This window comes from Pistacia vera, unplaced genomic scaffold (assembly GCF_008641045.1).
Source record: "Pistacia vera cultivar Batoury unplaced genomic scaffold, PisVer_v2 Contig1318, whole genome shotgun sequence".
In the NCBI taxonomy this organism is placed as follows: Eukaryota; Viridiplantae; Streptophyta; class Magnoliopsida; order Sapindales; family Anacardiaceae; genus Pistacia; species Pistacia vera.
This window is the reverse complement of record NW_022195378.1, coordinates 27601-55292: the sequence shown is the minus strand read 5'-3', so window position 1 is coordinate 55292 and position 27692 is coordinate 27601. Positions and strand designations below refer to the sequence as shown.

At 37.0% G+C, this 27692-nt stretch overlaps 1 protein-coding gene across 1 annotated transcript; it reads left to right on the top strand.

The window, feature by feature from the left end:
• Positions 1-27596, top strand: LOC116122121 (translation factor GUF1 homolog, chloroplastic). Its single transcript, XM_031408030.1, has 22 exons — positions 1-237; positions 313-489; positions 690-776; positions 3249-3305; positions 3539-3604; positions 3896-3958; positions 4917-4961; positions 5087-5187; positions 5365-5461; positions 6486-6557; positions 7639-7793; positions 7899-7956; positions 10001-10081; positions 10204-10290; positions 12990-13061; positions 13177-13311; positions 17620-17693; positions 18404-18491; positions 24496-24573; positions 25453-25528; positions 26509-26549; positions 27450-27596. The coding sequence occupies exons 1-22, from the start codon at positions 1-3 to the stop codon at positions 27543-27545; spliced, it is 2043 nt and encodes a 680-aa protein (XP_031263890.1). The 3' UTR covers positions 27546-27596.
• The last annotated feature ends 96 nt before the right edge of the window (positions 27597-27692 follow it).

The following is a 27692-nucleotide window of genomic DNA, read 5'->3' as shown; positions in this document are numbered from 1 at the left end:
ATGTTGGCTACGGACCTCTCTTCTTCTTCTCTAACACTTCTCTTATCCATAAAACAAAACTTCCCAATTCTAACCTCTCAATTCCTACTTTCTCCTTCAAAATCTCCTCGTCTCTTTAATTCTTCTCTCTTTCTCTCTAAAAATGCCGTCACCATTCGACCCCGCTCCCGAGTGTTTTCTCAGACGCAGACCGAGTTGGAATTGGCCACCAAAGTTGGACAAGACCGTCTCTTAAAGGTATTTTCTTGTGTTTTCTATGTTTAGGTTGTTTGGTTATAAGAGAAGAGTTAAAACTAACACAATTGAGTGCAGGTTCCTGCGTCGAACATAAGGAATTTCTCCATTATTGCTCATATTGATCACGGGAAATCAACTTTAGCTGACAAATTGCTTCAGATGACTGGTACGGTTCAGAAACGAGAAATGAAGGACCAGTTTTTAGATAACATGGATTTGGAAAGAGAAAGAGGCATCACTATCAAACTACAGGTACTTTACATTTTATTTTCTTTGTACTTTTCAAAAACGAAAATAAGAAGTTTAAATTTTGTGCTTTCAGAATTCGAGAGTGCGTTTGTTATCTTTTCATTTGATTTTAAAAGATTTAAAGTCTCCCTTTTTTTTCAATTTGATTATTTTTTTCCCAGTGTTTGATGGTTCAATTTATTTTCCTATGATTTTTGTGGCAGGCAGCTCGAATGCGTTATGTATATGAAAATGAACCATATTGCCTGAATTTAATTGATACTCCGGGCCACGTGGACTTCTCTTATGAGGTACATGAATGCTACATTTAACTGGCCCCTAAAGTTTGATAATTTATGGACTTTTTTGGGATTTGTTGTTCAATTTATTTCTTTATAGACAATTGCTGGTGATTAAACAGAATGCATATTCGAATTAGTGTGTGTCGACTTGAAAATTTTCAAAGCTTGTCTTTTCTTGGGCAAATTTCTAGGTCTAAAGTTAAACTGAAAACTGCTTCTTGGTAGGCATATCTTCTGTATATATGAGTTTATTTGGCCTTTAAGTGTTTGAATTTGAAAGTTTTGGTTTTCTAGCTGATAATGATCCAAGCTGTTACCTTTCTTTAATTGAGCTTTAATTAGGGCGTGTGGTTGGATTGAAGAAGCTTTCTAGGGTAATTATGGCCTTCCTTGCAAACAAAAAACAAGAGTAATGCTAGCCTTACTCACTCCCCCCACTCACTTCTCTTACTCACCTTTGTTAAAATGTTAGCCTTATCCACTTTTTCACTTTTTTAACAAAGCTGAGTAAGCGAAGTGAGTAGGGGGAGTGAGTAAGGCTAGCATTATTCAAAAAACAAAGGGGCACTTAGTGGGGAGTTGTGAAGTATCTAAATAAAGCATTAATGAGTTTGGGGATAGGCTATCTGAAAGCTAAAATAGTGTTTCAACGCCAAGGTTTAAAGACTTCTTAGATAACATAGCATTTTGTTTTAGCTCTGTATTGAAACTTGTAATGTTGCTTTGTTTTGGAAAGTCTTATGGCGAGTTGTTTGCCTTTTCCCTTTTTTTCTTGGAGTTCACTGTTTTCTGCCCTAATCTCCCATATAATCTTCAATGTTTAGTTCCTTCTCAAGCTTACTGTTTTCTTATTGAACCTAAGACAATCAAGTTGAGGACCCTTTTGGTGCAGTAATTTGAATTACAGTTATTTAAAGGAAGTTTTGGGCTAGCTGAATGAAGTTGAAAATTTTCGAGTTTCTTGATCTTACAAAAAAAAAAAAAAAAAAAATGTGAGTGAGGCAAGCATCGATGCTCTGCTTCAGTTAGGAAAAGAGAAAATTCAGAACTGATTGAAGATGCAGTGGTTGATTCCAATTCTACAAATGTTTATATTTTGGCTACTATACCTGCCACATTGTAGGATGCATCCATAAGAATTTTTGCTCATGAAAATTTTCCCAGTATCCTTATAAAAGACATAAAACAAAAACTGGGTCTTATAGTCTCAGAACTACAAAATGTTTAGATGTTCATTTTCTAAGTTCTTATTTTATGAATTTTATTTTCTAAACACTTTGGATTTCTTAAGCAGGTTTTAATATATGAGATTCATGCTCTAATCTCCTTAGATACATAATCCCTAAGCTTCACAAGGCCCATAAATTCCTGCATGAGAGAGTTGATGTGTTTAAATTCCATACTTGACGTCGTGTGCTATAGCAATTTTAGGAGTCATGGTTAGACTCACAATACTCACATGCATGTTTAGACTTCAAAATCTTCCAACACTAAATTTACACACAACTGTTAACAGACCGAAAGTTTAATCCATATGGTTGACTCAATTCAGTCTTTCCTGAATCTAGAGTAGCAGAGATGCCATAGTTTATTGGGCACTTCTATTTTAAATTTGGTGTGTAGGGCACTTGAGAAAATGTCCATTCCATATTTCCTTCACAATTGACTAGCAGTTACAAAAAACTGTTTGTCTTAAATATTTGTAATGTTTGAGGGTGCTATGTGAAATTTATTATGAAACTTTCACATATTTGAATGCTTGGTACCCTCTTAGTTTCTTTAATTCTTCTATAAGAAAACAGACAGCTGTTCATATATAATACATTAATGGATACATTTTTTAGCACAAACTTTTATAGAGTTGTCAATTGATAACTCATGCGTGTGTGGTAACATGATATTTGTCTCCATGTCTACAAATTACAAGGATTTTGACATCACTTCTTTTTCTATGCATCAAAAGAGAAGTACCTTCCATCCCCATTCTTTCAAACACAGCACACTTCTTTCCTCTGGTTTGCTTTTTGGTAATCCCTTAAATATTTTTTTGATTTTTAACCCTTACTAGAAATATTAGCAGCGATATCAAATTAGAAAAGGCATGGAGTGGCTTTTGAAAGGTGAGAGACATTTTCTTATTGACTCTCAGTTCTGTAAAGTCTTGGAAATCTTTACATCTCTGAGCTTTATCATGAGGAAGTGAGAAACTAAATTGCATGCAGAGAATAATTTTTTTTTTCCTCCTTGAGAAAACTAGTTCATCAACAATTTGTTTCCTCTTTGAGGAAACTAGTTCCTCTATTTCCTTTCAAAAAGTTTTGTTGCCTTATGTGCATCTTTTCTCATGGACAAGCTAGACTAGTTATGCTTTCTCTGGCTGTCTTCTTCTTCTTCTTCCTTTTTCTTAAATTTTTGCCGGTGAGTGAATATTAGGGTATCCTCTAATTATACCTTAACTAGTTTTTGTGATTTCATATATAGGTTTCTCGTTCGCTTGCTGCATGTGAGGGTGCTCTCCTCGTTGTAGATGCTTCGCAGGTGGTCTTTTATCTACTTTGTACTTAGCACATGTTTCTAATTAAAATATTACTGTTTAAAAAATGAAATTATTGATGATGTGCTTGTCATTGTACTATTCGTATTATGGAGAGAAGCTATTTGTTGCCAAATGCATATAAGCTTCCCTACTGGTCCCACAAGTGTTGCCGTTACTACTACTGAACACTTCAGTGGCAATATTAAGTGTGTTAAAACTGTCTATTATATTGTAGGGAGTGGAAGCACAGACCCTGGCTAACGTTTATTTGGCTTTGGAAAACAATCTTGAAATTATTCCTGTAAGTGTTGATATTTTGTCTTTTCTGCCTTGTATATTACCTACAAGTTTGGTATCTTTCTTTTTAGCTCCTCAAACACTGTAATAATAACACCGAATGAATTCTGAATCAAACTTTTAGCTTTAGAAACCATTAAGGAAACTCATGAAGATGCTGGCAACAGGGAGCAATGTATATGTTCTTTTTAATTAATTTAATGCAAACTGTTTTCTGAACCAATGTTTTCTCACTTTTTTTTTTGTTTGTTCAGTTTATACTTTTCACTATGTATGAATTCGTCATCTGTTACAGGTTTTGAACAAGATAGATCTTCCTGGTGCTGAACCAGATCGAGTTGTTCAGGAGATTGAAGAGGTTGGTGCACAAAAAGCAGGGTTTCATTTGCTTAATGGGTGTGTAGTTTACATTAGTCTATGCTGTTTTTAGAAGTGGTTGGTATTGCTAGAGCTAGTAGTTATTTCCTATCTTAACTTCAAGATTTTGGCTTTGACCATAATAAGCTGTTATAATTGTTTTGTTGTCAAAATACTATTCTCAGGCTCTTTTATGATTTCAAGCTTTTAGGATTATTGACTATTCAGCAAAATATAAGGGCGTATTGCACAAAGAGATCTTATGCTTGAATTGTTAAAAGGTTTCCACTTCTTTTTTCTGTTTTCACTAAAATTAGGAAGGGGTTTTGGGTTGATTTAAAGCTATTGGAGTAGAACTTTTAGTTGTTTTAGCATTTTTTTTTTTTTATTTTCTTAGTGAGTCAATGTCATATCATATAGATCCTTTTAGTGGACGACACTCTTTTGTAATTAATCTTTTTAACCAATGATATTCTCTTTGTTTCCTCTAAAATAAAATTAAAACAGAAGCGAGATGGACATATGTTTTGTTCCATGTGACAAGCTTGTATTTTAAACCATCAAGGTGAGGGGTCATGTTAGAATCTGAGTGCAATTATTGATAGGTCCCTTCTTATATGCATAACTTTTGTGATTAGTGGTTCTTTGAAATTTTAAAAAGGATGTTACCAGTTTGTCTGATTGTTATTCCACATTCTAAACACATTAATTTCTCTAGCAGCTATCTATACATATATGTCATTGAATAGTCTCTGATCCCTCATTTTGAGGCATCAAGAGTTATTTGGAATCTAAAGCCACAACCATGGTAAAGGTGTTAGCTTGAATTGTCGCTCTTAGAAAAGTGAACACAAATGATATGATTTGGAGGAGACAACCTTTTTTTTATCTCCAGATTGGTGCCAGTTTTTTCTGTTTAGGTTTGAAATTATTATGAAAATCATGCTTGTTCTGTGTAGGTTGTTGGGCTAGATTGTAGTGATGCAATTCTTTGCTCTGCAAAGGTTAGTTCATGGCATTGGCTCTAATGTTGACTCATGCCTCGTTTATGTACTAATGAAAGTTGGTAGAAAAGAGCTTCAGTAGTTTTACATATTTCATATTTATGTGGTCTAACGTTCTTTTGCAGGAGGGGATTGGTATAAATGAAATTCTGAATGCAATTGTTAAAAGGATTCCGCCACCTTTGGACACAGCTGAATGTCCGTTAAGGGCTTTAATATTTGATAGGTATAGATCTGACTTAGTCCTCATCACAACCTTTGAAACTTAGCTGAATTTTTATTAACCTCAGCCCTCTACTAGTTGGTTGGTTATATGAACTGTTTTTCCTCTGATTTTTCATATTCTATTTGAGAATGACTTGTTGCCATCATTTACATATTACTGTTTTGTATACTTCTGCAGTTACTATGATCCATATCGTGGAGTGATTGTATATTTCCGAGTCATTGATGGAACTATGAAGAAAGGTGACCGCATTTATTTTATGGCGAGTCAGAAGGTGGAGTGCTCTTTCTCTTGTATAGTTTTCCTTCTAGTTTGAAGATTTGATGAGATCACCTTATGTTAAAAGCATAGGATCAACTTTTATGGAACCCCTGAGGTTTAGTGAAACATCAATACCCCCAAATGGTTTTGAAACCATCACAAAAACCCTTGTTGCTTGCTTTCATTTTTGTTAAGTCACTATTTATCCCAGTCATCATGTTGAAATGCCTGTATTAACCCAGCATTTATCCTTAATGATGAGCTAATATATGGAACTGATATTTTAGATGATTAATACTAGGATTTTTACATTTGTTATGTTTGATCTATGGTTCATATATTCCTTTGCAATGTACGAGGTTATATAATGTAATGATATCTTCTTTTTGATTTTTTATATTACCATATGATATTTTTAAGCAGCAAAAAGATCCAACATATATTTGATGAATTATTGGAATAATAATTGGATTAAATTCTTGAAATTATTTAAAATTGGATTGTGGTGAGATATACTGAAATATATGTGACGTAACACTTAACATTTAATTGCCATTTGGCCTACTGGTTCAGAGGACATTTTGCCACATGCAGGTCCTGGATTTGAGTCCTAGTTACTGCAGAACAATCAATTCAGTATTTTAGCCCTTCATTAAGGTTAAAATAATAATTTCATAGTCATTTCTGTGTCTTGACTACGCTAAATAGTGATCTGACATGCAAGGTCACAATAAGGGGTTTTGTGATGGTTTCTAAATATTTGGGGGTCCTCTAATGTTTTGTTAAACCCTGAGGGATCCATGAAATTAATCCAAAACTAAATTGGCTTAACATTGGTTTAGACATGCTACTTTTTTCTCACTTGGTAAAATAAGTTTACAAATGTATGAAGAAAAGTTATTAATTAAGGATGATAATTGACTCTGCTTAAGGTCTTTTTTTGGTTATGTTTATTTTGTTTTTGGATGGGTGATGATTAATTATACTTTGATCGATTGCTTGTGTCAATCTTGTAATAGTTTTAATTAAAACTTCAGGATTATTATGTTGATGAAATTGGTGTTTTATCTCCTAATCAATTGCAAGTGGAGGGACTTCAAGCTGGTGAGGTAAAATTTTATTTATTTATTTGTTTCTCTAGATGTGTTGTTATAACTTTTTATAAAGTTTATTTATGGTCTCCTCCTTTTTTTTTTCCCTCAAACAGATAGAATACACAACACAAGGATGTGCACATGTGTGTGCACGTGCATACTAGTGAGAAAGAGATATGTATGCGTGCTATGATAAAGTTTGAGTAGAAAGCAAAACCTTTTCTTCTTGTTTTTGCTTTTATGGGGAAATGAATAAGGAAATAAACTCAGACCTAAAGATTTACGCTAGGAAGGCAATTCAAGAAATTAATAATATAAAAAAAAAAAAAAATTGTTAAAATCACGAAAAGATAAGGTTATAAATATTGATTGATGATATATATATTTCTTGTTGCTCACATAGAAATCTTTGCCTAATAACCTTATTATTGCTGAGACTTTAAGTATCTTTTTTAATATTTATTCAATCAACTATTAATATCCCATTCAATTATGTATTCATAGTAGAACAGACTCTGATTATAATGACAATTGCAGTTGATATGATTTTTTCACATCTCTATGTGGTCAGCCTTACTGGTTAGATCTTCTATAATGAAGAAGTTCAGGGATCAATCTTCACACACACACACAGACATACTAGTGGGGGCTTTGCAGTTCATTAAACATAGTATGATCCAAATGCAAGGGTCTATGTAAATGTGATATCTTATGAAAACTTGCTAATGAGTGATATTGAAATTCAATAAAATCCTATCTAATAAGCCAGATGGAATATCTTTTCTGACAAGTAACAAGCGTAATTTTCCTGTTGCGATGCATAGTCTATTCATATCAGAACTTTTAATACTTTTTGCATAATCATATTGTTAAGGTTTAGGTTGGAAAATGAATAGAGATGAAGAAAAGTAGAGTGCATACCACAAACTTATGGTAGCTCCTCATGTATATTATTGAAGATTAGAAAAGTTAACTGAAATGCCTTTGCATCATATTAATGAATGTGAAACATACTGTAGAAATTTCAACCTATGTAATATCAATATCCAAACTTTTGAGTTTTTGGTTCTTCCATGTAACTGGGCCTTTATTGTAGGTTGGCTATCTTTCAGCTTCTATAAGATCTGTAGCAGATGCTAGGGTCGGTGACACTATTACTCATTTTAGTAGAAAGGCAGATAACTCACTTCCTGGATACGAGGAAGCCACTCCAATGGTATTCTGTGGCCTATTTCCAGTTGACGCAGACCAGTATAATTCTCTTGCTTTTTCTATTTTGGCTTTCTGGGCCTATAGGGTGAAATTTTGTTAATGCCAATGTCTCTAGCATCAGTTATCCTTATCTTTTGTTGGCAGGTTCGCAGATTTGCGTGATGCGTTGGAAAAACTGCAACTTAATGATGCTGCACTGAAGGTACTAAATCCCCAATATGTTATATAAAGGACAGTTATTTTCGAGTATGTCCATTTAATGTATTCACATTAACAACTTTTCTTTGTTTGGTCAACTTTTATCAATTGCAAAGCAGTTTCTGAATTTTCGATGGTGAAAACAATAACTAGTTTTGGTTGGTTTAACAAGTTCAATACTGAAATTGATATACTCCCAATATATCTTGAATTTAAAACTTCTTCAAGGATTAATTGATTAATTGGTAGGTGGACGGTTTTGTGGGTACAGTTTGCTTTCAATAGTCTTGTGAGTTTAAGTTTCTAAACAATTTTAGAATACTTCTTTTCACTTTATTCAGAGAGACTGGAATGCTGTCTTTGTTATTGTGTTCATAAATATCTCTCTGGTATTGTTGGATAATTGAGATGCTGGTTCACTACTTTGTATGTCATTCTTTCTTTTTTTTGGGTAAGAAACTATTTAATATCTATTAACAATAAGAGTTATACAAAAGTGAACAAACAGTCTACTAAAGGAGGACAAACTTGACACTATTTGGTATTCATTTCATTTATTACATTAGTTTCATGTTGTAATTGGTTGGTCAATTATAAAATGGGGGCTTGGGATGATATTTATGCTAGCCAATAAGGTGCAATGTGCAGAAAAATATTTAATTTCAGCTCAAATACAAGGATTTTGGAGTGATTTAGGATACAGATTACCAATTTAAAGAGAGAAAAAAAGAGAAACATGGGTGAATTCCTTTAAGAAATGGGAGGGAAAGAGATAGGAGGAGCTTTCTTGAATTAAGGAATATGCAGAAGTTATTGATCTGTGTTTTTCTATTTCATTAGTTCTTTTGCCATTACCATGATTTATGGAAAAAAAAGTAAGGCATTTCGACTTCTCTTGTGAAGTTAATCATGTGAATCACTAGCGTAGTGTTGTGTGTTTGAAGTTTAAATTAGGCTTCAGAACACTATTTCTTTTGTTGAGACTATGAAAAGTGTTTGCCTCTTTATTTTATTATATTTTTTGTTTTTCCATTAAGTCCTCACCTATGAAAAATTAATTTTCCTTTTTAGTAGAAACCTTCTTAAAAGCACTTATTTAGGTGGTTTTCCTTGAATGTTGAATTGCTATGTGATAGAAACCCACTCCCAAATTGATAGAAATTGGGTTAGGAAGTGGGCCTTTAATAGAATTGGGTTGGGCAGTGGTCTTTTTGTGGGCTTGGGTAGAACTCTCCTTGGAAAACCGGTTGGCCAAGAGAGGGTGCCCAAGCCCTTTATAACCCACATGCCCACCCTTTTCCCTTCCAATGTGGCAAACCGGTTTTTCAAGGAGAGTTCTACCCAAGCCCACAAAAAGACCACTGCCCAACCCAATTCTATTAAAGGCCCACTTCCTAGCCCAATTTCTATCAATTTGGGAGTGAGTTTCTATCAAATGGTATCAGAGCATGATCCTACGCTCACAAGATGTCGCCTATGTGGTAGGCTGACTTGTGCAGGCTGACCTTAGGCCCGAGTTGCTACCATGAGAAAGGGCATGGAGGCCCAAGGGAAATGGGGATTCACGTAGTCACCTAAGGGGTAAAGAGGTTGACGTTGACATCGGTTGCGGAAGTGTGGTGGAATATTAGGATCCCACATTGGAAGGAAAAAGGATGGGCATGTGGGTTATAAAGGGCTTGGGTACCCTCCCTTGACAAGCCGGTTTTTCAAAGAGAGTTCTATCCAAGCCTATGAAAGACCCATTGCCTAGCCCAATTGTTTGAGGAGTTGGAGTGAGTTCCTATCACTGTGCCTTTTGATATAATAATTAGTCTCAGGAGATTTTATGTTTTCAGATGCACATGGAGGCTGTTGTTAAAGCTTAATCCTCACTAGTTTTAAACATTATTTTTCTGTCACTTTTCTTAGTGATTTGAGTTGAACTCATAAACCTTTTCATTCATGTCCAGTTGCAATAAGAATGCAAGATATTGCTATTAGCTCATTTTTTGATCAATTACTAAAACGATGTATTGCTTTATTTTGTTCTGCTGTTAACCTTGCAGTTTGAGCCTGAGACTTCAAGTGCCATGGGTTTTGGCTTCAGATGTGGGTTCTTGGGTCTTCTTCACATGGAAATTGTTCAGGTCTGCCCTCTTTTTAACTTTCCTTGGCATTTATTCAGATTTTCTTTTTTCTGCTTCCCACGATTTGTAGTGCTGGAGAATTTGGACAGTAAGTACTGACCCTGAGAAATTTTATGTTACAGGAAAGGCTCGAGAGGGAATACAATCTGAGCCTAATAACAACTGCCCCAAGTGTTGTGTACAGAGTGAACTGTGTAAATGGTGATACTGTAATTTCTTCTAGATCCCAAACTCACTTATTTGGTTACTTTCTTGCATTTTTAAATGTCACACAGATTTTGATGTTTATGGTATTTGCGTTTACGCATAGCAACTTGAGGATCTAGGGAGAAGCTTAAAAATTCTGATTAAGAAGAGCCAAATCTGCATTTTTATGATTCATTTCCTTTATTAAAATGAATGAAATTATAAGAAGGCTGATACATTTTGCAAAACTAAGGTCTAATTTCTCAATGCATGAAAGCATCCTTATTTTATCTTCTTTTTTTTTTTTTTTTTTTTTTTGTGTGTGTTTAATCGGGCTGTCTTAACATATACTTTAACATGAAAAAGTGTGAACTTTAGTAGTATAAGATTGTCTTCATTTGATGATAAGACAGATGGCAGCCTTTTACACTGTTTTTGAATCAAATACCAATATCATCACCCTTCACTATAATCCAGCACATGCGTTTCTAAATTAATATCTTTTCTAGACTTGTTTAAGAAAACCAAACTAAAATTTTTGGGTGTTGATGCACTATAGAATTAATGCGGCAGACAGCTTGTTAAAAGTTTGTTCTTGGATTAGTTTCCTGAAGATGTGGAGTGCTCAATAGATTAAGAGATGAAGAGAATTTGTATTACTGAATTTACATTTTTTTTGGGAGTTTGGAATTTGGCTTTGGAAGGTGTTGAGAAGTTGGATGTGGTTTTGGGTTTGGGGGATATTTGTGCGAGTTTTTCCAAGAAGAATGCTTGGTGGGCTTTGATGATATTGGTGATGCAATAGGTGATGACAATTTGGATTGCTTGGTTGCAATGTAGGTGATGCAGTGGGTGATGAAATGAATTATACAGTGAGTGATGATGTGGGTTTGCTTTAGATTTGGCTGCCACTTGCAGAGGATTTGTTTATAAGAAATAAGTGGGGTTTTAATATGGAATTTAGATTTTAATCGAAAATGAATTATATCAGTCAAGTTTGTCATTTTATTTTTTTTAATAAAATCCATAATATTTCATTTATAGAATTTTTTTTATATTAATTAATCATATTTTATTATAATTGAATAAGACAAGGGCATTTTAGTCTTTATGTCAAATATTACTTGTCAGATGACATATTCTATTAATGTCATGACAATGTCACTTTCAGGAACCCTTAGGACAATTATAATTTCCCAATTAGTAAATAAAATTTTCCTTGGTACCTACCACCATCTGCTTTAATATGATACATTTTTTTCCCAACCAATATTGTTGCATTTTTATGTAAACTCCCAGTCAATCTAGTTTCTTTGAGAAGATCAAGAATATATATTTTCAGACAAACAAATTTTTCTTGAATGTGGTATCTTTGTTAGAGGACTTAAATGTTAATATTAGATCCTTGATAGATTATGTGTTGTATAACATTATCTTGGGGCAAAATATTATGAGTTCAAATCTCCTACATGTCACCTGCCTAGTATTTGTATTTGCATTTGTTCTTTGTTTGTGTCTTTGGTTTGGTCCTCTCTTCAAATTTTGTTGTCTTTGGGTTGGTCCTCTGTTTGAATTTGATTGTCTTTGGGTTGATCTTCTGTTTGGATTTGAGTATCTCTGGGTTGGTCCTCTGTTTGAATTTGAGTTTGTTCTAAAACTCATGTGAGACCTGTTAGAGGTCTTATATATTAATGTTTAGCCCTAGTTTAATAGTTCAAGCTTTTGGGTGTAGTGATGATTTAACACTAGCAATATTCAAAAGAACTTAAGTCTTCCAACATCATATTTTTTCAAATTTTTGGCAAGATAGCTTTTTAATTTCTCAATTTCTTCTAAATCATCTCTAAGGACATTAATATCTGGTGAAAAAAAAAAAAAAAAAAACAGTATAGCCTATTAGATTTAATAGACTAAGGACTAAAATTACTCTGAACCCCATTGGAGCCATGATTTCTTAAGGAGAAATGAGGGAAAAAGCAAAACCAGAAGAATATTTGATAATTCTGAGAAAACACTGATATTTTACTGCTAGAAATTTGATTTCATGAGTGAACACTTCTCTCCTTTTATAGCACTAGCATATTACAATATTCTGGATCACTTTTCCCTCAAGTCCTTTGGCCTGGGGATGGAACCTCTTTGCTGTCACTGCTGTCCAGTTAGTTGCATCCAAACATGCTTATTCTAATGAATGGCAGAAGTGTCCTCTTGCGTCCAAACATAAACTTTTGGAAAAATAAGTTCAAGCCCTCAGCTGGAGGTTAATTATCTTTCAGATCCTCTTCCATCAGTGGAGGGGTATATTGGTCAGTTCAGAGTTCCCAAAACACGTGTGATACTCTAATAGGTGGCATATTTTCGGTACCTACAAGGTTGTTGGCTCCCCATGAGAAGAATTCTTATGAACATTTCGCCACTGATACGGTGAATCTACCGAATCACACTAGGAGTTAGTTGCAAAGACTAGTCAATATTATTAGCTAGAGACAATATAACTCAAATAGTATGCCTCTTTGGCACTGAAGCAAAGCTTTCCTCATACTCTATATTATAAGCTTGAGTGAAACCCTTAGCTACCAATCTGACCATTTATCTTTCTAATGTTAGTCTGCTTTATATTTGAAGTAAAGACCTATTAAGCCCAATATGTCTATATATATGTATGTATATGTCTTATTAATTTTATATTTCTTCATTGCCATACTTCTTGATATTCTTGAAGGTTGAGTGCTCAAATCCGTCTTTGCTTCCTGAACCTGGACAAAGGAGGTCAATTGAAGAGCCGGTTGTTAAGGTTGTATCTTGGACAATAGATAGTCGTTCATTTATTGTTAAATTATCCCAGATAAAACATTATTGTTGAGGCTTTGAAAGTTATGTAAATTTTTGTTTTATTTAATGTGGTACAGATTGAGATGCTTACACCAAAAGACTATATTGGTTCACTCATGGAGCTAGCACAAGATAGAAGAGGAGACTTTAAGGAAATGAAATTTATTACAGAGATTAGAGCATCTATCACTTATGAATTACCCCTTGCTGAGGTAACCTCTTGCCATTTGTTTTTCCGTTCCCTTGATCTACCCATATGAAGTTAACTATTCTCTTATTTTGGGCTTTGCTTATTTATTTGTTGTCACTGTCAATAGAAGGCCATAAATTATGCCATAAATTCAAACCATTTGTTATGGTATCAGAGCCATTCTCTAGAAATCTCAGTCCTAGTTTTCTCAGCCATAGCCTTAGTTATTTATGGAGAAGTCAGATAATGTTTGTGTCAGATTCACTGGCAAAAATTATGCTGCTTGGGAGTTTCAATTGGAGACCTTCTCAAGGGTAAAACGCTGTGGGGACATATAGATGGCAGCAGCAACGGGGGATCTACTGCAGAAATGTCGTGGCTGACAGAGCACTTGGGATGCCAAAGTAATCAATCATGTCCTGGATTCTGTGGTCTATGGAGCCACATCTGATTCTCTCTCTCGTCCTCATAGGTCTGCAAAAGCTATGTGAATTATCTCAAGCAAGTCTATAAACAAGACAACAATGCTAGGCGCTTCCAGCTTGATTTGGCCATTGCTAACTATACTCAAGGGGATCTATCAGTTCAAGACTACTACTCTGGTTTTCTGACGTTGTGGAATGACTATTCCGACCTTGTTACACCAAGGTCCCTGCAGAAGATTGGAGGCAGTACAACTTGTACACAAAACCAGCCAAAAACCAATTTCTAATGAAATTAGGCCTGATTTTGAATCTATTCGTGCCTCTCTAGTTAATAGAGATCCTGTTCCAACTTTGGAGGCCTGTTTTGGAGAACTCTTGCGTGAGGAACAACGCCTCAATACTCAGAATATTATGGAGCAGTCTCGTGTTGCTTCTAATACTGTCTCTGTTGCCTATGCTGCTCATGGCAAGGGGAAGGGTCGTGCATGAGCACCACACAGTGCTATGTTGCAAGAAATATGGCCATATTGCTCCTACTGTCCTCAGAAATTTTGTAATTACTGCAAGCAGCCAGGGCACATTATTAAGGACTGTACTATTCGTCCTTCACGCTCCAACAAGGTCTATCATGCTGTTGTTACTGGTGACTTACAGCCAGCTCTGCCTGCTGCTACTGCTGCGCCACGTCTGCTGTTGCTTTACAGCCTCCAGCACCTTTTCTAACTAGAGAAACAGTGCAAGAAATGATTGTGAGTGCATTTTCAGCATTGGTTCTTCAAGGTACTGGTTCTTCCTCTCCCCTTGGATCTTAGACTCAGTGGCTTCTAATCATATGACTAATTCTCTCCATGGTTTAAGTAATGTCAGAAATATTGTGGCTCTCACATATTCAAACAGCCAATGGTACTGCTCTACCCATTGGGGCAGTTGGTGATGTATCTCTTCCTTTAAGGATGTTCTTGTATCACCTATCTCTCTCTCTGTGAATTTAGTTTCTGTTGGCCAGCTGGGGACCAAAATTATGATGTACATTTTACTCATGGTGGTTGTGTTGTGCAGGATCAGATGTCAGGGCAGTTGATAGCGAAGGGCCCTAAGCATGGACGTCTCTTTTCTCTACAATCCCTGTCCACAAAGCTTACCTTCTTTCTCTGTACTATCTTTGCTTTGTAATAAGTCTAGAGTGTCAAATGAAGTCTGGCATAACGTCTTGGTCATCCTAATTCTAGGATTCTATCTTATTTGTTGAATCTGGTTTATTGAATAATAAGAGCACTCATCTTCCACTGTGTTTCCAGATTGTGCACTTGTAAACTTGGCAAAAGTAAGATTTTACCCTTTCCTTCTGAAGGAATTAGAGCCACCCACAGTTTTGAGATCATTCATAGTGATGTCTGGGGTATTAGTCCTATTATTCTCATGCCCAACACAAATATTTTGTGACATTTATCGATGACTACAGCAGATATACATGGGTGTATTTCTTGCGGCACAAATCAGAAGTTTTTCATATGTTCAAATTGTTCTTAGCTCTTGTTGACACTCAGTTTTCAGCTGCTGTTAAAATTCTTCGGTCCGACTCGGTGGGGAATATATGTCACATGAGTTCCAATCTTTCTTGCAATCTAAGTATTATCTCTCAACGTTCTTGTCCATATCACTCACAACAAAATGAGTAGCTGAACGAAGAATCGTCATCTTTTAGATTTTGTCCGGACAATGCTCATTGAGTCTTGGGTTCCTCCTACCTTTTGGAGAAGCACTTACCACACAACCTTTCTTATAAATAGCTTCCTTCCCAAGTTTTGGATTTCGAGTCTCCATATTTCAGGCTTTATCATCAAATCCTACCTATACAAATTTTCACATTTTTGGGTGTGTATGCTTTATGCATCTTCCTCCACCGGACAGAAACAAACTTTCTGCCCAATCCATCCGTTGTGCCTTCTTGGGATATAGTGTCACACAAAAGGGTTATTTATGCACGATCCAAACTCTAATCGGGTTCGTGTTTCAAGGAATGTGATTTCTTTGAAAATCAATGGTTTTTCCTATGTCTTCCTCACTAGAGTCTTCCATTGCTTTCTTGCCTTCTTTTGATGACACTTTTAGTGCTCCTAGTACTCAGATTGAAGGTTCCAGCCGGCATGGTATCCCAGCGAGACCTCCATGCTGCCCCCTTCTGCTCCTGTCTTGCCATCTGCTCCTTTGCGCCGCTCCTCTAGATTACGGGTCCTCCTGACCGTTATGGATTCCCGTCACTTATAACAGGTACTACTCTTCTGCACTGTCTGCCACTCTATCTTCTATTGCTATTCCTACTGGTTACTCACAGGCGTTAAGAGAAATGCTGGCAGCAGGCCATGCAGGAGGAACTATGTGCTCTTGAGGCTAATAACTGGGAAGTGGTGGTTGTCCTGCGGTGTGACCCACTTGGATGTAAGTGGTCTATTCTATTAAGGTTAAGTCTGATGTAGTTTGAAAGGTACAAAGCCCGCTTAGTAGCTCTTGAATAATCAAGAAAACGGAGTAAATTACGAGGAAACTTTTGCTCCGGTGGCCAAAATGACCACCATTCGCACAATTTTGGCTATTGCCGCTTCTCAAAATTGGGGTTTGCACCAAATGGATGTGAAGAACGCCTTTCTTCACGGGGATCTCAAGGAAGATGTTTATATGCGTCCCCTGAGTTTACTTTCCACCCCTACTTCAGCAGTGTCAAGTTGCGTCGCTCCTTGTTGGTCTCAAACAGGCCCCTCGTGCATGGTATGAGAAATTTACTTCTACCCTACTCAAGTTTGCTTTTCTCAAAAGCGTAGGATGCATCTTTGTTTCTTCGCAAAACTGAGATTGTGGTTTCATTCTCTTGGTGTATGTTGACGACATATCATCACGGGTACTGATTCGGTTCTGATCTCCCAATTAAAGCAGTATTTACAGGACTCTTTTCACATGAAGGATCTGGGATCTCTTACGTTTTTTCTTGGTTTAGAAATTACTGCTGGTTCACATGGTATTTTCCTGTCACAGCACAAGTATGCCCAGGATTTGGTGGCTGCTGCAGGTCTCCAGGACTCTACCCTCTTGATACTCCCATGGAACTTAATCTCAAGTTGCGCAAAGAAGAGGGTAACTTGTTATCAGACCCTGTAGCCTATCGTACGCTGGTTGGCCGCTTGGTCTATCTTACAATTACTAACCTGATATTTCCTATGCAGTCCAACAAGTTAGTCAGTTCATGGCTTCTCCACGACACCTTCATATGGCTGCGTTCGACGATCATTCGCTATGTCCATGGCACAGCTTTGCGGGCTTTCCTATCCTCCTGGTACTTCACTTGATCTTGTAGCATATAGTGATGCTGATTATGCCGGGTGTAGTGACACTCGACGTTCTATTACGGGTTTGGTGTATGTTTCTTGGTCCAGCTCTTATTTCTTGGAAAAGCAAGAAACAGGACCGTGTTTCTAAGTCCTCTACTGAGTCAGAATATAGGCCATGTCCCAAGCTTGTGCTGAGATACTTTGGCTCGAGGGCTATTGGCTGAACTTGGCTTCTCTCCAGGGGGTCCTACTTCTCTCAGCAGATAACTAGTGCCATTCACATTCACCAATCCCATCTTCCACGAACGCACTAAACTATCGAGGTTGATTGCCACTTCATCCGTGAGGCATTTGAAGCTCAGACTATCTCTCTTCCTCATGTGTCTAGCAACCTTCAATTGGCAGATTTTCACCAAGGCTCTCAACGGCAACGGCATAATTTTCTTACAAACAAATTGATGCTTATGATAACCCGCATCAATTTAGGGGGGATGTCAATAGAAGGCCATAAATTATGCCTAAATTCAAACCATTTGTTAGTCACTCTGTTCTTTCTGCTTACTTTATTTTATCTTTTGGCAGATGGTGGGTGATTTCTTTGACCAGTTAAAATCAAGAAGTAAGGGATATGCCAGCATGGAATATACTTTTGTCGGGTAAATACATTTTATGTTTATCATTTAATTATAACTTTTAACTGTCATTGAAGTACTATGCATGTTATATATGTATTCGTTATTCAGTAGAACATGTTCAATGCTTTGATGATCCAATATCCCAAGTATTTAGTTTGTGTGGTCATGGTAAGTAATTACAAACTAGGAAACCTATGGCATAGTTGAACTAATAAAGTGATAGGTTGACGAATGTTTAAGACAAGGCCAAAAAGCTATTAAGCTTTTATATTTGATCAGAGTAAATTTCCTTTCCAAGCTAGAGCTATCTCTTACTACAAAAACCTTCAAGAATCCATTTATTGCTGGATACATTTGAACTCTAAGTTTCCCTGTTGCCCGTTGACTGCTTAATGAAGTTTTGTGATTAAAATGTTGTTGCATGATTATCAATCGAATTAGACTTTTTTCGGTTTTAGAAATCAGTTTTCTTTCAAAGTCCCGTTTCTGCATTGGTTTACCCTTTAAGAAATGCAAATGAATGAACTTTGTTTATTTGAAAACAAGAATTCTCTTCATCTTGATTGTGAACATGCTCAGTTTCTTAATGTCAACTGTAGCTTTTTTTTGTTCAAAATTAATCATTCAAGCTTGTATGTAACTGATTATTGCAGCATCTTAGTATGTCTATCACATTTTTCAAGACTTTGTACCTACAATGATGCATGATTTATTCTTAATCTGATTGCCAGGTACAAGGAAAGTGAATTAATAAAGCTTGACATTCTGATTAATGGTGATTGTGTGGAACCATTGGCAACCATTGTGCATAGGGATAAGGTTAGTGTAGTTTTTCCATGTCTTGATCTTCATTTTATTATTATAAATTCTTAAGAAGCTGATGGAAAATAAATGCTTTGTATATTAGCATATGCTTATCTAAAGGAGTGCTGCAAACCTCAGATTAAAATATTTGTTTAAGGCAGATGAGGGGTTCTTGATCATGCGTTTGATCTTGTGTTTCTAATTTTTGTTAGAGATGACAAGATATGAAAAGCTGTGAAAACTTTTAAGAGTTCAGGTTCATTATTATTCATAACAGAAATTTTGAAGATTAACATGAGAAGTAATTAATATAAGTGTGGGATGTGGTTAATACCTGTACACTTTAACGGTTAATGTCAATTAAAATGTTAATATGTTAAAAGTAGCCCGATAGACCAAAGAGCATATGCTCTTTTCAAATTTGAGGATCTAGTGTTGCCCCATTTTACATTGAGATTATGGTTACTATTTGCACCTAATGGGTTTCCTGATAAAACCCCAGGATTAACAAGCAAAAACAACAACAAAATCAGACAAAGTAACCAATTCGCGAGACAGATTTTGGATGGATGAAATGGGATTGATATTAAGAACGGAAATTGGAAAATAGAGTAATTCAGGACTGAAATGAAAGAAAAAAAACAGAAGATAATCCTAGCAGTTCGAGGAGTGGGGACCTCCTGATCACACCCTTACAATTTTTCTACTTTTTAACCAAAAGGCTCTCCCTTTTTACATGAATATCTAACAACTTTATCCTTCTAACTAATTGGTTCACATGTCACGTGCCTCCAGCTTGTTCAAATGTCACCTGCCTTCAGCTTTTCCCACTAAGCATGCTTCTCCCATTCCAACCAAATCTGTTAGTGGCTTTTTACCCTTGTGCCCTCTGTGCTGGTAAACCTTCTTGAAGGTGGTCTATCAATTCCCCCCCTTGAAGAACCCCTTGTCCTCAAGGTGAAAGTGAGGAAATTGAAGAGTGATGGTGTCGGCCACTCCCAGGTTTGCTTAAATGGGGCTAAATCCTTCCGCTTAATAAGGACTTCCTGAGAGCCATTCACTAGTGTGCGGACTGCCAAGAACAGATTCTGGCTGAACCGCAACTCCATGTCCTCTGTGAGGCAGGATGGTAGGGTTGGATAGGGACGAGCTGTGCAGACTGCGCTTGAGTGAGATACATGAAAATGGGATGAAATTTGGCTATGGAGGCAACTCCAGCTTATATGCAACCTGTCCAATTTTTTCCAAAACGGGGAATGGTCCATAAAAACGCGGACTCAACTTTTCATTGAGTTTAGAAGCCAGGGACCTGAAACGGTAAGGCTGAAGCTTCAAAAACAACTGGTCTCCAGGCTGAAAGTTAACATCCCGACGATGGGCATCTGCCTGTGATTTCATATGGTTCTGGGCAGTACTCAGGTTATGTTTCAGTATTCCAAGTGGCGTTCGATAGCCATCTGCTGATTGACTTCTTCAAAACAGTGAAGGATAGTCGGTGAAGCGGGAGAAGAGTGGGTGGGTCACGGCCGCGTAGAGTTTTGAAAGGAGTCATCTTGGTTGCACTATGAAAAGTGGAATTATACCAAAATTCGGCCCATGCTACCACCGTGGCCATTGTTTAGGCTGGTTGCTACAAAAACAACGGAGATAGGCTTTCAACAATGGTTTAACGACTTCGTTTGGGCGTCGGTTTGGGGATGATACGCGGAACTGCATTTCAGCTTGGTACGTGCAGCTTTAAACATTCTTGCCAAAATAGACTGACAAACACGTGATCTCGTTGGATACAATTGAGTTTGGAAACCATGCAGTCGAAACACCTCCGAATAAACAGATCAGCCACGTCCTTGGCCGTATATGGGTGACATAAGAGGAGAAAGTGACCATACTTAGTAATCGATCCACCCGACACAGATCGTGTCGTATCCTTTGGGTTTGGGCAGCCCCCGATAAAATCCATACTAATGTTTCGAATACTGGGTGGGAATGGGCAAAGGTGGAGTTAGCCGCAGGTTTAAGGGTTGAATGTTTGTTCAATTGACAGGTGGCCACTGTTGAACAAAAGTCTGAACATTACTTTTATACCCTCCCAAAAAAAACCAGATTCGTCACTCGTTTGTAGGTTCTAAAAAATCAGAATGACCACCAGCAGGACTGTTGTGGATTCCTCCAAACGTGAATAAATCTAGAAGATTTGGGAATCACAACCTGTTTTTGTAGAGCAGAACGCCGCAGCGGAGACTGTAATGCGGGTGGGACTCTGGGGATCACAAAGCAAATCTGGATGTAGTTTGAAGCTTCTCATCTTGCTGTGCTTCAGCCGCCAGATCATCGAATTCTGAGAAGGTAGCTACAAATACAGCAATGATTCCATGTCTTCTCTGCGGGAGAGGGCATCAGCCACGTGGTTTGAACTACCTGGTTGATACACGATCTCAAGAGTAACCAAGAAGCTTAGAAATCCATTTTGTTGTTCAGGTGTTTTCACCCTCTAATCTGTCAAGAACTACAGACTGCGCTGGTCCGTTTGATAGTAAACTTTTGCCGCTAAGGTAGTGACTCCATTTTGAACCGCGAACACTATGGCCATTAACTCTTTCATATACGATTTTTGCTTGGACTGATAGGAAAATGCTTTACTGATGAATGCTATGGGACGCTGGTTCTGAAGTAAGACAAGCTCCCAATCCTTGGCCCGATGCGTCCTGTGGACTTCAAAAGGAAGATTGAAATCAGGAACATCCAGCACAGGCACGGATGACATGGCTTTTTTCAGGTTATCAAAGGTTGTGGGCTTTGTTCATTCCACCCGAAGACATCTTTCTGCAGTAGTTTAGTTAGTGGCTGAGCTATTGACCCAAATCTTTCACGAATCTACGGTAATATCTTGTTAATCCCAAGAATCCCCGCAACCCTTGATAGTCTGTGGAACAGGCCAAGATAGCATGGATTCAAACCTTGGTTGGGTCTGCCCACCCCTTCCGCCGAAATCAAATGTCGAAATATTCCAATTTCAACTGCCCAAATATACATTTTTCCGTTGACAACCAGCTCGTTGTCGGTCAAAATTTGGAAGGGTTATCGCAAGTGAGTGAGGTGGGCTTCTAGGTTGGGGCTGTAGACTAGGATGTCGTCAAAAATACCAGTACAAAACTTCTTAAAACTGGTCTGAAATGTGTGGTTCATTAGAGCCTGGAAAAGTGGAGGGAGCGTTAGTCAGCCCAAATGGCATGACAGGAATTCGTAAGCCCCTGTGAGTCCGGAAAGCTGTTTTCGGACATCCTCGGCCTAACTCTGATCTGTGATTATTCCGGATTTCAAATCCAACTTAGAAAAAACTGTCGCTCCAGCCAACTCATCTAACAACTCATCAATTGAAGGTATGGGAAATTTGTCGGGTATGGTTATGTTGTTAAGGGCGCGGTAGTCAACACAAAATCGCCAGCTTCCATCTTTCTTTTTAACCAACAACACCGGGCTTGCAAAAGGGCTAACACTTGGTTGGATTATTCCGGACAGCAGCATTTCACCCACCAACCTTTCTATCTCATTTTTTTGAGTGTAGGAATATTTGTAGGGGCGTAGGTTAGGGGGTTTGGAGGATTGTTAGAGGGTTATGGCATGGTCAGTTGGTCTTCGTGGTGGTAGGCAAGAGTGTTGGTCAAACAGTTGGTAGAATTCATTAAGTAATGCAGCAACTTCCGGCTCCATGAGTTCACTCTGCTCTTCGACTTTCCTCTCAATAGAACAAAACTCAACTACATATCCTGCACCCTCCATCTGTAGTGTCTTGAGCATGGCTTTTAGAGATACTACAGTCTTAACTAACGAAGGATCACCTTGCAACACAATTCTCTGCCCGTTACTATCGAACGCCATGGTTAAATTTTTCCAGTTAGAGCACACATCTCCCAACGTGCTCAACCAAGATATCCCTAACACCACATCAGCTCCACCTAAATCAAAAGGAAAAAAATCTTGTGCCAACTCCACCTCCTGGATCCTCATACTCACATTTCTGCAGATTCCTTCTCCCCTGACGGTAAAACCATTGCCTACCATTACTCCGAATTGTTTCCCCTTTTCCACATTCAAGCCTAGCTTCCTTACCAACTCCTTTGAGATGAAATTGTGGGACGCCCCACTATCAACCAACACAATGACTATCTCATCTCCAATCATTCCTCAGATCTTCAAAGTCTTATCCATAGTCATACCCACAATCGAGTTCATAGATAAAGCCAAGGGATTACCTGTTGGGTTGGTGTCATCGTCGTTGTCAGAGTTGGGTTCTTCTTTTTACGGTGAGTCTTCATCGGTTACTAAGAGAATCTGCAGCGATCTCGCCTTACAACGGTGTGTGGGACTGTATTTTTCGTCACATTTGAAGCACAATCCCTTCTCCCTTTTGCTCTGAATCTTAGCGTCAGTAAGTCGTCGGAACCCTTCGCCTCGAGTTCCTTGCATGGGTGCGTTAGCTGGCCTCTGTCGTTCATTTCCTCTGCTTGGAACCAGATCTATTACTTTGCTTGAAGCCAGATCTGAAGCATGTGAAAAAGTACTTGGGAACCACTCATTTGTGCGCCAATTTTCTGGGTTGGGTGTGACCCGCTGGTATGGCTCCATTTTAAGTAGATAGGTCTTAAATGGCTTGGGCCTTTGTTTTTCCAAAACCCAGTTTTTCTCCTCAACTCTGTGGGCCTGCTCAATAAGTGCAAAAAGTGTACTTGGTTGGGCCAAACGCAGTTCAGCCCGAATTTATTCTTTGAGTCCATTTAAAAAAATTCCCATTAACAACTCTTCTCCTACTTCCCGTAAAGGAGCTGAATGTTCTTCAAAGCTTTCTCTGAATTCTGTTACTGTTCCAGTTTGTTTTAAGGCCACTAGTGACTCATATGCTGATCCTTTGAAAGATGGACAAAATCTCGCAACCACGGCAGTTTTAAAAGCTTCCCATGAACTAATTGGTGCCCTTGATTCAACCCACTGATACCAATTCAGTGCCCGTCCCTCCATACAATCCGCAACTGCCTCAACCTTTTCTCCCTCTGTATAACGATCGACTGAGAAATATCGATCTGCTCTGAAAGTCCATCCGGATGGATCTTCTCTATTAAACATTGGTAATTCTAATTTTTTTTTTTTTTCCTTTCTTTTCCTCCTTAAGGCTCTCAGTTTCCTTACTATGACCCATTTCCCCATTGTCGTTACTGTTGGAGTTTTCCCCCAGATTTGACTTACCCCGATCTCTACTATTTTGTGCTTCCCTCTCCTCTTTCAATCTCATCCATTCCCTCATTTCCAGCAGATACCCTTTTATACTGCCTAACTCTTCCTTCATACTCCCCATTTCTTTTTCTAATCCCTCCACCTTTTGCTCCATTTTCGATTTAGGCATTACCAAGCTCTGATACCAGTTGATAAAACCCTAGGATTAACAAGCAACAAACAACAACAAAATCAGACAAGTAACCAATTCGCGAGACAGATTTTGGATGGATTGAATTGGGATTGATATTAAGAACGGAAATTGGTAAAACAGAGTAATTTTCCAGGACTGAAATGAAAGAAAAAACAGAAGATAAATCCTAGTAGTTCGAGGAGCTGGGGACCTCCCTGATTCACACTTTACAATTTTCTACTTTTTAACCAAAAGGCTCTCCCTTTTATACATGAATCATCTAACAATTTTTACTCCCTTCTAACTAATTGGTTCACACGTCACCTGCCTCCAGCTTGTTCACACGTCACCTGCCTTCAGCTTTTCTCCACTCAAGCATGCTTCTCCCATTCCAACCAAATCTGTTAGTGTCTTTTTACCCTTGTGCCCTCTGTGCTGGTAAACCTTCTTGATAGGTGGTCTATCAGTTCCACAGATATTATCTCATTTAGTTTGTATTTCTTAAATGAGTTTAGTGTGTTGAAGTTGCATAATGTTTTAGCTGGACACCTTCTAGTAGTTTATAAGCTTTTGTGCTATGAAAAGTTGTTTAGAAATCAAAACAAGCTTCCTTTTCAGGCATATGCTGTTGGTAGGGCTTTGACGCAAAAGCTGAAGGAGCTTATACCACGACAAATGTTTAAAATACCAATTCAAGTAAGATCTCTATATTCTTTTAGTTGTCAGTAATCTAAAAGTCTAGATTAATTTCATTAATAATGTAAAGAAAGATGCTTTGAATGTGATCATCAAGTGCACTATAAAGCTTGTTTGATTTACTATGTATAAGGCTTGTGTTGCAATAGTTGTGAGTTAAGTTTATTTCAATCCAATGGTTACCATGTGTGTATATGTGCGTGTGTTGTGATCTCTCATTTCTCATATATATTTTAGACATAAGGAACATATCTGGGCTTTGGGCTTCTAGCATTATTTCAGTGGCTGTACTATGTTAGGGTGTTGTATTCCTAAGTACTTTATTAATCTATAGGCTTCTGTAATCCTGTAGCTGACCATAAATAAGTAATTGTTGAATATCTGATAGGGAGATTAAGACAACTGGTGAGTTGCATTGGCTAATCTGTGCCCCTTTCCTACACTTTATTTATTTTTCTTCTATTATTCTCTGTTCTTCAATCCATTTATCCATCTCCACAACTATATAAGTGCGTATATCTACATACATCTGTATAGATGCTTGTGTGTCTGTGTGTATGTGACTACATGAATCTACATATTTGTAGTCAAACTGCTAGTATTGTGTCAGCTTGGTATAATTTCTGTGTTTGTGTGCTTAGGTATGAACTGCTTAAATAAAATATAGTTCTGTATATGGTGTTCTGTTAGTGCGTTGTGGACCATTCTAAAATTGTGCATTCTGGTTTGAATCTCTCTTTCTTCATTGGTGATGTTCCATTTTAATTGTTTATATACTGCAACAGGTAAAATGCCTGATTGTGGAACATTGTTCTTCTATCATTGTAGTTTTGTTAGGCACTGACTCGGTTCAATGTTTTCATTATATAACTATTACAGGCATGCATAGGTGCTAAAGTGATCGCCAGTGAATCTTTGTCAGCAATTAGAAAGGATGTTTTAGCCAAATGTTATGGTAAACCTCTTAAGGAACTTAAACTTATGAATGATATGATAATGTATGAATATGCGTGTTCATAAGTTCAAATTAAATTTGTGTCAATTGAGGACAACAGCAGAATGTAGGAGCTGTAATAAATATCAGAATACTTCAACTACTACAGCATTGGCTCTGAAAATTGGTTCAAAAAGAGCTTATGAGTGATTTAAAAAGTTGTTTTACATTTATTCGGAGAACATCAAAATTCAGACTTTTTCAATGTGCTCTTTTGAAGTTTTTAGAGTTTTGATGTCTTCAAATGTAAAAGATGCTCCTACATCATGTTAAAAATTGGATGCTACTACATCATGTTAAAAATTTTACTTTATCTTTTCTTTGTAATAGAACCTTTTTTTTTCTACACTGGTACAATTGACAACTAATTATTTTTTCTTTTAAAAAAAAAAAGGGGGAACTTGTATTTATGTAAGCCTTACTTAAAGAAGCTATTCGAAACAAACCCCTAGATTCTGTGTTCTTTGTGGAAGGGCAGACTTGAATTATAGGATAGCTGATAGCTGTTCAAGAGTGTTGGGATGAATGTAAGTTCAAATGTAGTCTTGGAATATAATAAATGTATTAACGATAATGACTTTTTTTTTTTTTTTTTTTTTGCCTGAAGTTTTATTTAACTTTAAGATATATTCATTTTTTACTTTCATAAGAGGAGCACCATTAGTGATACAAATTAGACACCAGAGATCCAGAATTCAGAATGTTTGTTCAAATTTGGAAAGACTGACTCTTTTATTATTCTAACCTTTTATCAACGTCTTACGATATTTAAAATCTGGCCAGAGCATTAGAGCTTTTAATTACTACCTTTTTTCTTTTCTCATATTATTTATCCATTGTGTTTCTTTGTATCTTCTAAAGCGTGGAAGCTTCTGTCCCCCTTTTTCTCTGTATATTGCTTTGTAACCAACTGTTTTTCTATTTCTCCTCTATTCTTGTAGGTGGAGACATTTCAAGGAAAAAGAAACTACTTAAGAAACAGGTGCTTTGTCTTACTTGCCAATCTATAATGTGTTAGTTATCCACAACTCTCTGTTGATTTTTGAATGCTGTTTGGTGATCATTAATTCACTTTCTTCAATATAAAAGTAATTTGTCAAAAAGTACCAGCAATCTGCTAAAACCTAAGTGCCAGTGGATCATGGTTATCTTTTTTCAAGGACTTGCATACAGTTTGGTGTTGTGTATTTGAGATTTTCCTATGGACAAAGTTACCTTTGGTGCATGTAGTGCTAACCTGATTGATGTTTCCTTGATATAGGTTGGAGTGTCAAGATTGAACCTTCAATTTTATCCCATGTTTCATTTGGTTAAATTAGTAATTAGACATTGGTTATTTGATATGTTTCCTTCTTGTGAGGGATCAATGTCAATTAGTCTTAATGTCGAGACATGGATATATGGATATCATTCTCTGTCAGTGATGATACTTATCATGCATTTCTACCATTAGTGATTTAGGATAAGCAAGACAAGACTTTCCCCTTTCTCAAGTTTTACATTTCTCTTGTATTCTCTTCTATACTGGTTGTAATTGTGTGGTTGTCTGTGGAGTTTGATTTGTATATTTAGGGAATTTTCACATATGTGTAATTGGTAGTATGAAAAATAACAGAATTGTTGACTATGTGTTTATGCTTATATAGGCATTATCAAAGTTACATTCTCAAATATTACAATACACAATGTTCACGTGTTGAATAAGGGATTGTATTTTCAGCACATTATTACTTGTTAACTGTATAGATATATTATCTACGCTAGAATGTGATTATAAACTGCTGAATATTTTCAGTACATCTTCTGCTGATTCAGCAAATTGAGAAAGAGATATAATAGGTTGCGCTCCTCCATAATCGTTTTCTTGTCTAATTGTTAACAGGCTGAAGGGAAGAAAAGAATGAAGGCAATTGGTAAAGTTGATGTGCCCCAAGAAGCCTTCATGGCTGTGTTGAAACTTGAAAAGGAGGTATTATGATCATCTTATGTGTTATCTTGTAACATTATTTCCAATACTAATTTTTTTTTTGACAAAAAAAGACTAGACATAAAAAAACATCCAGAATTTCCATTATTGGTTTATGTATGGTAGATTTAAGACTACTGTCTTCCAGTAATGTGATTT